Source organism: Rosa chinensis, chromosome 4, assembly GCF_002994745.2.
Source record: "Rosa chinensis cultivar Old Blush chromosome 4, RchiOBHm-V2, whole genome shotgun sequence".
Classification (NCBI taxonomy): domain Eukaryota; kingdom Viridiplantae; phylum Streptophyta; class Magnoliopsida; order Rosales; family Rosaceae; genus Rosa; species Rosa chinensis.
Window position 1 is genome coordinate 9,026,338 of NC_037091.1, and position 13,361 is coordinate 9,039,698.

The window sequence follows — 13,361 nt, forward strand, 5'->3', positions numbered from 1 at the left end:
CACATACTTTGACATACAACGAAACTACAAAACGTTACTTATCAAGCACCAACTGATCAAAGAAAGTGAATTCTCAACTATCTCAAATTGGTATTGAATTGATTCTCATTGATACAAGAACAATACATATATAGGAATTATGCAATATGGCTGATCCACAATTGGTGGAGCCAAATCTTCCTACACTATAAATTACAATCAATTCTATAAAGGTCAACTAATTAATACATTGTACACAATGAATATAGACACAATATACAACATAAAGAAAGGTAGAATAAAGGAAGTTTTTTATTCATTCTTAACACTCCCCCTCAAGTTGGTGAGTGAATATTGTGAAGTCCCAACTTGTCACTCAATGAGATAAAACTTTCCTTTCCCAAAGCCTTCGTAAAGATGTCTGTCAATTGCAAGTGTGAAGGTACATAGGATGTAGAAATTAAACCAGCTTGTAATTTTTCACGAACAACATGACAATCAATGTCGATATGTTTTGTTTAATTGCTCGTGAAACACCGGATTTCTTGCTGTATGAAGAGCGGCTTGGTTGTCACAGAATAACTTTGCAGGTCTTGTATGGACAATCTTTAAATCCTTCAAAATATAACGCAAACATGTCAATTCTTGGCAAGTAACTGCCATGCATGGTACTCGGCTTCTGCTGATGAACGTGCAACATTGGGTTATTTCTTAGACTTCCAAGAAATCAAAGAATTTTCCAAAAATACACAATAACCTGAGGTAGATTTTCTAGTTGTTGGACAACTTGCCCAATATGAGTCACAATAAGCTCTCAAAGTAAGATTACTATTATCAGCAGAAAAGAAAAGACCTTGACCTAGTGTTCCCTTGAACCTGAGGACACGCAAGGCTGCTTCTAAATGAGGTTTTCTTAGCTGATGCATGAATTGACTCAGAGTATGAACAACATAAACAATGTCAGGTCTTGTCACTGTTAGATAAATGAGCCTACCAACAAGTCTTCTGTATCTTGTAGGATCATTGAGTACCTCTCCATTTGTAGGTGTAAGTTTCAAATGTTGTTCCATAGGAAACTTTTCTGGCCGTGCACATGTAAGACCTACTTCTTTAAGAATTTCCATGGCATACTTTTGTTGAGAAATGAAGATGCCTTTCTTCGACCTTGAAGCTTCTATTCCCAAAAAAATATTTTATACCACCAAGATCTTTAATACGAAAATATTTATTGAGGAATGACTTGAGAGCTTGAATTTCCTTCGGGTCATTTCCATTGAGCTGAATATCATCAACATAAATCAAAAGTGCAGTAAAAGAATTGTTATGCACCTTTGTGAATAAATAATAATCAGTCTTGGACTGCTGAAAGCCTGGACATCGTGTAGCACTAGAGAACTTTGAGAAGCAATTACGAGAAGCTTGTTTGAGTCCATAAAATTTATTGAGCCGACACACTAAGTTCTCCCCATGTCTGTGAAATCCAGGAGGAGGAGCCATATAGACCACCTCGTCAAGATCTCCATGAAGGAAGGCATTTTGGAGGTCAAGTTGCTAGAGAGACCAGTGACGAGAAGCAGCAATAGCTATAAGGCATCGGAATGTGGTGAGCTTGGTAGTGAGAGAAAATGTTTCAACATAATCCACACCCTCAACTTGTGTATAACCCTTGGCCATAAGACGTGCTTTGTAACGTTCAATAGTGCCATCAGTATTGTATTTAATCTTATAAACCCATTTGCATCCAATGGGTCATTGACCAGCTGGTAAATGAACCAAAGTCCATGTGTTATTTTTCTCTAAACCCTCAAGTTTAGCAGCCATGGCTTCTTGCCAATGAGGATCATGTTCAGCTTGTGCAAAGGTAGTAGGTTCTGTATGTCCTGAAATGACAGCTAAGAAAGAGCGATACGAAGGTGACAGACGAGAATAAGAAACAAAATTAGACAAAGGGTAACATGTACGTTTGACAGGTTTGGGTTTCGAGTCAGATAATGGAACTTGAGTATGTGGCGTGGCCTTAGATATGTGATAAATCTTATGCCAAACAGGAAATTGTCGAGTACGTGTCGACTGAAGTATGGAAACAGATGAAAGAGAAGTTTGGGGAATGGAATGTTCAGACACTGATGGCAACGGAATTGGTTCTGGTTCTAGTTCATGTCCAAGTAAAAGAGGAGCTTGTGGAGACATTGGTCTTGAAGGGGTTGAGGGAGACTCAGTGTTAGATCTTGGCACAGGAAAAGGTGGGACATGTGGTGTGTCTAGTTGTGGAAGTAGAAGCACGGGCAAATCAGGCTTGGTGTTACCATCTTGAGTAGAAAATGGAAAGACCATTTCATGAAAAACAACATCACGGTTGATAAAAAACTGTTTGGATGTAATATCATAAAGACAATAACCCTTACAACCAAAAGGATACCTAACAAAGACACACCGTATAGCCCGTTAATCAAACTTTTGCATGGGACTAACGATGGAGGCATAACAAAGACATTTGAAAACACAAAGATGATCAAAAGTGGGAGAACAATTGTAAAGGAGTTCATAAGGTGATTTTCCTACTAACAATGGAGTAGGTAATCTATTGATGAGATAAATAGCAGTTAAAACACATTCCACTAAAAAAATTAGAGGTAATTTTGCTTGAAACCTCAATGCACGTGCCACATTAAGAATGTGACGATGCTTACGTTCAACCACCCCATTTTGTTAAGGTGTGTAAATGCAAGAGCGTTGAAAGATGACACCTTAATTGCTCAAGAAAGAAGGGATGCAATGGAAGAAATTTTGTACCATTAATCAATATGTATAACTTGAACTTGCTTATGAAATTGAGTGCGAACAAAGGCAAAAAATTGTCTCAACAATGATTGTGTTTCAGTTTTGTGACACATCAAAAATATCCAAGTGCATCTAGTGTAATCATCCACAATAGTAAGAAAAAAATGAGCACCAGAATGAGAACCAGTGTTATGAGGACCCCAAATGTCGCAATGTACTAAAGCAAAAGAAATAGTACTTAAAGGAAAATGTAATCTTGTTTGTTTGGCTAATGGGCAAACATCACAATTATTAGCTGGAAAAGAAATAGAAGGAACTAATTTTGCAACCAATTTGAGGCGGGCGAGTGAAGGATGACCAAGACGTTGATGCCATAAATCAAGAGGGGCTTTGACATGGTGAATGGAAGGAGTGGAATGCATAGGTGATATGTAGTAGAGATCACCACCCCGTTTATCCAAGCCAATCATCTTCCTCGTAGCCAAGTCTTGTAAAATACAAAAATCAAGAAAGAAAATGACACAACATTTTAAGGATCTAGTGATTTTTCCAACAGACATTAGATTGATATGAAAAGAAGGAACACAAAGGACATTACGCAACGGAAGGTGTTTATCAAAAGCAATTGATCCTATTGACTTTATGGGAGCGGTAATACCATTAGGTAAATTAACAGAAGAAATATGAGAAGCAGAAGACTTGGTTAAAAGAAAGGGATGTGACGTGATATGGTCTGTCGCACTACTATCAAGAATCCATGCAGGGGTAGAAAATGAATTAGACGTACAGACTTGCCGTATTTGCATAAAACTGAACGTTGTCACTTTCTTGGCCATGTGTAGATATCATGGCTGAAATTTTGTCACACTCCTCAGAAGTAAGGCCAGGTGTAATGCTAGGAATATCTTCCATTGTGAGTGATTGGACATGATTTGCAGTGGGTGGTTTCCTACGATTTGAAGCTCCAGACTTTACACCTCGATTTGAAGTGTTTCCTTCATTGCATGTTGTTAGCCTCATAAAGACGGTGGCCTGGAGGATAACCATGTAGCTTGTGGCATGTCTTAATGGTATTAAAATCTTTATCGCAATAGCTACAATGAATTGGAGCATGATTATTGGAGGAAACTTTAGAAAATTTGTTCACCTTGAAGCTGCCATCATGGATGAATTATCTGGAAGAGATGAACCCAATTGACGTTGCTTCTCATCTTGCATAACAAGAGAATAGGCCTTACGAAGTGTAGGCAATGGTTGCATAAGAAGGATTCGGCTTCTAGTGGCTGCATAAGATTCATTGAGGCCCATAAGAAATTGCATAACTTTCTCTGTATCACGGCGTTCATTCAAGACCTCAATAGCACCACATGAGCAAGTAGGCAAGTCCTTGTAGGATGAGAGTTCATCCCAGATACCCTTAAGCTTTGTGCAATATGCAGACACAGTCATCTGATCTTGTGAATGAGAAGAAATGGCCTTTTGAATCTGATAAATACGAGGAGCATTGCTTCGTGAGAAGCGCTCTTTAAGATCTTCTCAAACTTCATGTGCTGTTTCAGCATAAAGAACACTGTCAGCAGGGTCAGGATCAACAAAATTAAGGATCCATGAAAGAATCATATCATTGCAACGTTTCCACAGAGAGAATTCTGTAGGCCTTGTCTCTGAGCAAGGTTGCTCGAGAGTGCTGTCAATAAATCCACTTTTGTTTTTATCGCTGAGAGCTATGTGCATTGAACGACTCCAGGTGCCATAATTTTCTCCGTTCAGTGACTTCGAAACCAAAGTGAGGCCTGGATGTCTGAATGATGGATGAAAAAGGGACTCGAAGTGTCAGACGTGGTATTATTATCGCCTGATGTTTGTGAGTCATGGTTCTTGGGTGGGGATGATTTTTGTGAGTCATTGTTGTTGAGTGTCAAAGTCTCAACCATGGTGATAAATGTGAAAGAAGGTAGGGGAATAAAGGCCTAAGAGCTTCTATCACAAAGAGAAGACAAAAGGAACCAGAGGATGCTCTGATACTATCTCAAATTGGTATTGAATTGATTTTCATTGATACAAGAACAATCCATATATTATTAAAAAAAAAAAAAAAACAATACATATATAGGAATTATACAATATAGCTGATCCACAATTGGTGGAGCCAAATCTTCCTACACTATAAATTACAATCAATTCTATAAAGGTCAACTAATTAATACATTGTACACAATGAATATAGACACAATATACAACATAACGAAAGGTAGAATAAGGAAAGTTTTTTTATTCATTCTTAACACTCAAGAAGTGGATATCGATGATTGGATTTCTTTTTATGAATACTTTCACATTGCTTTTGGAGTCTTGGTACAGTTTGAAACAGTTTTCACTACATTCCCCCCCCCCCCCCCCCCCCTCCCCCATAATGTTATATTAGCAATTTATTTTTATTGAATTCCTATTACATTTCATCATATCCCTAATTTTGGACTTACTCTCGGAACTTTATTACAGTAAAGTTAGATGATTAACTTATTTGAAAAGTGGGACTCTGATTGTTGATGCTGTGTGTGAGCATTTTGTGTGATTATTTTAGATATGAAAGTTATAGGTAATTTGAGTTGCAGGTAGCTCAAATTTATTGTGGAGAAAGTATACACAGCCCATTAATAATCATTGTTATAGTTAGAGAAGAGAAATTGCAAACTGATTAGTGATAATTGTTGGTTTTGGTTTGCTGCATTGCCATGCCAACTAAAGTTGAACGCCAGTACTTTAATTCACAGTCGTGTATCCCATATCTGATCATTCACTCACAATAAACTTGCGGCTATCTAAAGAATAAAGATTTCCTTTTAGAAATATGCTATTTGATTTAAGCCTCAGGAGATACACATGCATACATACACATCAAGCCTTGATGTACATAGCAATGTCCTCGACCTTGCATTGTAAGCTTCAATTTACCAATGCATCGTCTGTTAAACTAGTGATACATTTGCCACATGTCAACCTCGTCCATTTTGCTGGGACTGCAAATTATAAAAGATCATTTGTTCTTTTGCATATTCATTAGTTAATCTACTTCTGCGCTAAGGAAATGGCTGAAGATCCATTCAGACTTATGGCAAAGACTTTACTAACCAAGAAACCAGAACTCTCTTCTGGTGAAAATAACAAGAGCCCTGGAAGACTGATTTGATGTGTTCACGTTTTTCAGATTGTGGGTTTATGGATTGATCTCTTTGGAGCATATTTTACTTGTAGAGGAGAACTTTCAGATCGACAGGTAAGTTCCACAGAATCAGAGCAATGCGTATAATCATTAATTTGGATCACGCGCGATATGCTCTTCCTATTTATGTGTCCATTCTCTTCCATGCCACGAGCTAGCTAATTGTTATTTGCAGCAAAACCTGGGACAGATATTGGTGAGGAATTTAATGTTGCTCTTTGCATGACCGATTAGGTAAAAAACCAGCTTTGACCTCTTTAATTTATTCACAGCAACTTATAATAGTAATTCAATGCACTTGTTTAGAGGCATGATATCCGTTCCAAAAAATCAGCAGGAGGATGTGTGATTTCCCATGCACTAACCTAGCTCAATGCTCATGTTGAGGAAAGGCAAAGGTGAGCAGCTTGTCTGCAAGGCGTTTGATCCCCCAAACTGCTGAGGCTAAAGCAATTCCCTTTCTACTTACATAACTCTTTTACTTCGTTATTTTTCTGATTGCCTGTATCACCCAAAGTGAAAAATCTAATCCTTACATATCCTTTGAGTGGCTTGGTTTTGTTTCATCCCTTTCCACTACATATATATCCTTAAACACCTTCTACTAAACGAGTAAATTCTATATTTCAAATCTGAAAGTAGTTTAATGCGGTCTAAAGTTGAGCTTTTCCTCACATTATATGCCTATATTTCAAAAGATAGAGACACCATATCTCTATGGTCACTTTGCTTTTTTCTCTACAATAGAAGAGAAAATGAAAGAGGAAAGGGGGAAAATGTAGGTATATTCTCTTTGCCCACTATATTAATTGTGCCTGGAAATCTCGATTTTGATCTCTTGCTGCAAAATTGAAGTTTAAACCTAGCTTTCATTGAACAAGAAACATATGCAATCAAATATTTGTACTAAGTGGACTATTATGATAAGATCATGCCATTACTTAGCGTGTAACCAAAGTAATTCTGCTCCTAATTATATATCAAGTTACTGTGACCGAGTTGAAAAAGAAAGAATATGAATCTTGGAATTATTAGCAGCTAAAACATGCATGTTCAACAAGCCAAGTCTGCTGTCTGCAACCTAATAATCTTTCCCTACTTGGTATGATTCACTTCTTAGACCATAGCAATGGTGAAAGACAATTAACTCCCTTTCCATGTTTGCTTAATAACTTGAACCAATCAAAACTATAGTAAGTGGCCGCCCTTTTGCATTTGAGAATGACCTGTGTGATTGACTATACATTATTTATCAATCTATGATCCACCTTATTCCTATAATCCTATATGCATTTACATTTTTCATTCATATAATGGATCTTGACATTTTTTCATTCATATAATGGATCTTGACATGACAGATCAAGATCTTGACAGGACTTATCACACACGAAGAAAACCATATAGACATGGAGGTTTGAACTTTGAAGGTTTCGCAGCGATTTCGAAATAGCTTTCCGGCCAATATCAGTAGATGTTCTGGATGCCGTAGCTTTTGACAAAAGACTACTGTAATCATGCAATGGGTATGGCAAAGAGGCTCATGAAGAAAACTGATTTCAAAGCATTTTGGTAACCGTATGCAGCCATATATATACTAGGTTCGGTCTCCGGTCCTGGCCAACGGCCACATGCCCCCAACTCTAAAGTTGATGAGCATTTTCAACTCACGATTGGAAACCATGGTAAGAACTAGTTTTCGTGTTCTAGAGATTGTTGTTCGAGGTCATCCGATAACCGATTAAATAGTAGTTCAAAACCTCCTTAAAAAAAAAAATAAATAAATATAAAAAAAAATTGAAACAACACATATTTGCATGAGGAATAGTTCCTCGGAACAAGTAACACGAAGAAATAAAATAAAACTCGCACAGTCACATGCGCGCCGAACTTTTCTATGGCAAATGCCTCTCAAAAAAATACAAAAATAAAAAAGCAAACTCACATTTACAGATGAGTTCATCGTTGTTACATGTCTCTCACAAAAAATAAAATATAGAGGGACACGACAATGGTGATGAAATATTTATTGGCACAAGCCTCTTATAAAATATAAAATAAAACCCAGACACACCTTTTTAAGTCCATGGAATTAAAACCCTAGAAGAGTTTTTCTCTCAACGTCGCCCTAGCCTCCACATCCTAGCTTCCTTCTATCACTCTCTTCTCAACTTCTCTCCACCCAATGGCCTCCATTGATGCTGTCACCGCAAGCTTCGCTACTTCCCTTGCACTCGCTGAATGAGGCAGCGCTCCTGACCTAGGGAAGATTGGTGATGGTCTTGTTCTCAGGTCCTCCCAATCCTTCCTGATTGGAAAACCTCTGACCCGCAAGCCGGTTGATCCTACGGCATTCAAAGTTCACTTTCACCGCACTTGGATGGTAGGAAGACCACTTGGGAGCAAGAACAAGAATCCTTGCTCACAAAAGAAGGTGGGTATGGCTCCATTGCGTCTCACTTACCCTACTACTGCTGTTGTTCAGGAGGTTAGCCCTAAGGGCAAAGGGAAGCTCTAAGCTTTCTAGTTCTCGATACCTAGCATTTGAATTCTAGTCTTTTGCTATTTAAGTTTAACTTCTCTAATTGTACACTAATTGAGGTCTTTAGGCGATTAGGGTTGCTCTAGCAAGGATTTAGTTAGTGTTGGATTTGTATATGGCTAGGTCTAAAAATTGTGCTCATTTTGTTGACAATGAGGGTTACTAGTCATTTGCTTGGTAGCTTAGGTCATCTAGGTTTTATTTGGTGTAAGACAACATATAATGTATGTGGCTTCTGGCCATGGATAAGTAATGAAATTATCTATTCCTAAAAAAAAAACAAAACAAAACAAAATGGAACACACCTTTGCCGATGAGTTGTTCTCCGACAAACTTTCCTAATATATAAATCGTCAACAAAAATTATTTATAAAAAATAAAAGCCAATAGATTAAAAGTTTGAAACCTCTGCAGATCAATCATCCGTTAGTAAAGACCACCCATAAAAAAATTATTAAAAAAAAAAAACTAAAAAATCAGACATATTACGATAAATAAATTATCAACAAAAAATCACCCATAAAATTATTAAAAAGTATACACATTATCCGTCGGAAAAGGCTTCACATTTGCCTCTCTAACAAATGTCATATGCATGTTAATTGTTAACATGCTCATAAGTATATGCACCATGTCTAACTGGCTAAATCTGTTCGTTGTATAACACCAATCATATACCAGATATTTGTCAAGAGAATAATGATCTACGACTGAAGAACTGAAGATGATACTCATGATAGTAATACAAATGGTTGGCAGTTGGCACATCATACGGGCCTTGACTTGAAATTGTGTAATTATATGCAACTTGATACTGATTACTGAATAATGAAAATTCATTTGCCAAAAAAATAAGAGAATAATGAAACTGAATGGAGGGTAAAGTAGTCATTAACAAAAAGGTGTTGTCAATCAATACAAAAGGGTAAAGAAACAATATCATGTTATTCCCTTCACATTTTTTTAACCCAAACACCTTTATCCTGTCTCCATCCCATCATCTCTCTCTCTCCACCTCACTGTCAACCTCTTTCCACTTACACAGAAACCCTACATGACTTGATACATCTTTTCCCACTTACCAAATTTATTAATTTACCATCAAATCTCTCTCTCTCTCCCTCCCTCCCTCTCTCTATCTTTTCTGAGGTTGTAGGGCTATGAAGAACTGAGTTTCTTGCCCTTTTCTCGGAAAAAAAAATCTGGCAATCTCTCTCGAAATGTTCCCATGAAACAAAGTTAGCAAAAGCTAGCCATACCCCCACATCATAGATTTCTAGGTTTGATCATACAAAGATTCAAAGAAAACCTAGGAAGGAAGGGCAAGAGAGATTCATAACCCTACTGTTCTTTTCCCACTCCTATATGTCAAACCACATCATCACCTTCATGAAAAACCCAGTTCAAATTAGATAGATCCGATCCAACTCATTTTGATGTCCTACTTCTAAGTTCATCACCTTCTCTCTTTTTGATTTTGAGTTTTGAGTGCTGGAATCCATGGATTCACTTCAAGGATTTGGTAGCCCTTCAGACACAAACAGTTCCTCAAGCAACATCAACCTCAACTCTTCTTCCTCATCCTCAACCCCAAGCTCTCCTACTGCCACTCTCAGCCGCTACGAAAACCAAAAGCGGCGAGACTGGAACACCTTCGGTCAGTACCTCAGGAACCACCGGCCGCCGCTATCCCTGTCCCGGTGCAGCGGGGCCCACGTCCTGGAGTTCCTGAGGTACCTTGACCAGTTCGGGAAGACCAAAGTCCACACCCAAATGTGTCCCTTCTTTGGGCACCCAAACCCTCCTGCGCCGTGCCCCTGCCCTCTGCGCCAAGCTTGGGGCAGCCTTGACGCCCTCATCGGCCGCCTCCGTGCCGCCTTTGAAGAGCACGGTGGGAAGCCTGAGGCAAACCCTTTCGGGGCTAGAGCCGTGAGGCTCTATCTCCGCGAGGTTCGCGACTCACAGGCCAAAGCTAGAGGAATCAGCTATGACAAGAAGAAGCGCAAGAGGCCACCACAGTCAGCTAGTACTACTTCTCTTCAAGCATTAATGCCTCCAACTCCTCCTCCAGCTCCTCCTCCTTCTAGTAGTGCAAGTCAGTAAGAAATTATTAATAACTAGTTTGGTCTGGGATCAAACTAAATCCTCACTACTCTCTCTAGCATAAATAGATATTTCATATTTCATATATTTTGCTAAATGTATGTTTAATGGTCTATTGACACTCTTAATTAGTTCATCCTCCTGTTGCGCTCTGAAATTAGTAATGTTATTTTTAAAGTAATCATATAAGGAGTGACAGAAACGTATGAAAGAGTGAGATTGTCATCGATGATCCTTGTATTAATTCTCAAGTCTATGTCTTTCTGTTGCTTTAATTTTCAGAAACTATGCTAGCTTAGATTAACAGATAATATATGAACTGTTGCATGCGCACTCCATGATTGCATAATAATCTGCAAAATAGTAGTAGTATTACTGTATTAGCAGCAATCAATAGTTGGAGACTTGGAGTAATGTAAATAATAGTCTACTATATATACTAGTTAGTTGAGGGATATGTTCATAAGCATAAAATATGTCATATACGTACTATAAAAGGTATTATTATGACAATGCAATAGATTTGCAGATCATGTATCATACTTTCATGTCTCTTTTACAGTGTTTTTTTAATTTGTTGTTTTTTATTCTAATTTCTTTTGATGAGTGTTGGCGAATCATTCTGCCCATTGGTGGATATAACTTTTCAGGGATTTGATCATGTGTCAGATTTCTCTAGCTAGCACTATAAATACTTGTTTTATGTCTTGGTATTACAGAGTTCATTTTCCTCCGATCCCCTGCTGAGGTTTATCAGATTAACATGATTGATGAATTGTGTTGATAGAGATGCTTCGAGAATCATACTTTGTTTTATGTAATGAATGAAAGATCTTTTCTTTCTCCTCTACTTGCCCAGTTTCCCCAATATAAGATGAAGATAGAAGAGCAGAGACCCCTAAAATAGGTACTGCATATAAGATTTTTGTTTGCAAACCGTTCATGATCAGTCAAACTTATTTCAGTATACATGTCAGAGATGGGTATTTGCCAAGATGAGCTGTGCTCCATTTATTAATCAGGCAAATCCACTGCCCATTTGTCCTAGCTGTGTGATATCACTCTTGGTTGGATGTTCCCAAAAGAGGAGAAATACATTAAATAAGAGAAGTACTACATGAATGATGAACCCTAAGATATAGTTAAATATTCATATCTAAATTAAGTAAGCATAAAAAAGCTAAGCTAACTTTGATATAAAGAAATTCAATTTAGTATATAAGTAGATTAAAGAGAACGAATTAATTGCGTTCCACAAGAGCAATATAATAAAACCAAGGCTTATAATTGTAGTATTGTTTGATATACGTAAGGATCAAAGTACGTCTGTACTTATTTAATTAGCATCAGTCTTGCTCTCCTAAAGAATTGTGAGACTCACGTTTTCCGGCAATTTAAGTCACTATTGTAGATGAATAAGATATCAAAATTCTTCCCCTTGTCAAGCTTTACATATTGTTAACTTAAATTGGACTTTTAATCAAGATTCAGAAGATTAGGATTTGGATTGTCTTCGGCCACCACGCGTTCACTGTTCACAGTCACCGCAGATTCACTGGTCACTATCATAAAGGTTTGTTAGGAGGATTGAATGATTATTAGAAATCCTAGAGGCGCAAAGGAAATTGAAGTAAGCTTCTTTTTTGAGAATTGGTAATGTGCTTATAGTTATGATATTAAGGTTATGTAACAAGGTCGACAAAATCATGAATGGGAGTTACAAATAGTACTTTGTGGTGACAGTTGTTGGTGGTGAAAAATTCCGATCAGGAATTTGACCCAACAATTAATGCGGACTGGAGCGAAAGGTGAACCGGGGGTAATCGAGAAGCTTCTATTCGTAGTTGACCTGATGTTGACGAAGCAAAGACCCCTCTTGGCTTCGTAACCTGTCTCCGCTCCATAATCTCTTTCCGTTTCGTTACCTCTCTTCGTCACCTCCCTCTGTAGTCTCTCTCCGTAACCTCTCTCCACTCCATAACTTCTCTTCACTTCATCGCTCCTCTATGTAACCTCTCTCCGTTCCATACTCTATCCGTCACCTCTCTCCGTTCTGTACTCTCTCCATCACCTCTCTCCGTAACCTCCCTCCGTGGTTTTGACAAGAAAGCGAAGACTCCACCTCGTCATCAGTGCGAAGAAGTAGGGGGGTACCTGCAAAAGACCCTCTGATGCTTAAGTCAGTATTTTTCTGAGTCGAGTATAGTCAGAGGAATCAAAATGGGATGCCATGCCTGGTCGTCTTGCCCCTATTTATAGGTGCATTACGGTGTGGGCTGCAAGTAAACTTGCATGGCAAGTTACCAGTGACTTGGGCTGCAAGTCACCATTAAGACCGTACTTACTTCTACAATAACTGCCATTTTATGGCGGCAATGATTGCCGTGTTGAATGCTGCATTGATCTTTACATTTACAGCTGTAATAATAACCACATTCACCGCTGCCATTAATACCCTTTAATTGTCTTGTTTATAAGGCTGGAAATATTGACTACCGCCACAACTGTTAAGGATATGATTGGTACATTGATTAGCTTAATCGTCCTTGGTTAGTATTTAATCCCTAGGGATACCAAAATTCTGTTTGTGGAACTAAGTGGTAGTTAGGGATGGCAAAAATCCTCAGCGGGGCGGAGCTCCATTGGATACCCGCCCCTAATTGGGGGAGAATTCGGGGACAAATGGGGAATGGGGATGGGGATCCCCAATCCCCGCTATCTAAGATTGGGGAT

At 38.3% G+C, this 13,361-nt stretch overlaps 1 protein-coding gene across 1 annotated transcript; it reads left to right on the plus strand.

Moving 5' to 3' along the window:
- The first annotated feature begins 9,609 nt into the window (after nucleotides 1-9,609).
- On the plus strand, nucleotides 9,610-10,858 carry LOC112197211 (protein LIGHT-DEPENDENT SHORT HYPOCOTYLS 4). Its single transcript, XM_024337813.2, has one exon. The coding sequence runs from the start codon at nucleotides 10,026-10,028 to the stop codon at nucleotides 10,626-10,628; it is 603 nt and encodes a 200-aa protein (XP_024193581.1). The 5' UTR covers nucleotides 9,610-10,025; the 3' UTR covers nucleotides 10,629-10,858.
- The last annotated feature ends 2,503 nt before the right edge of the window (nucleotides 10,859-13,361 follow it).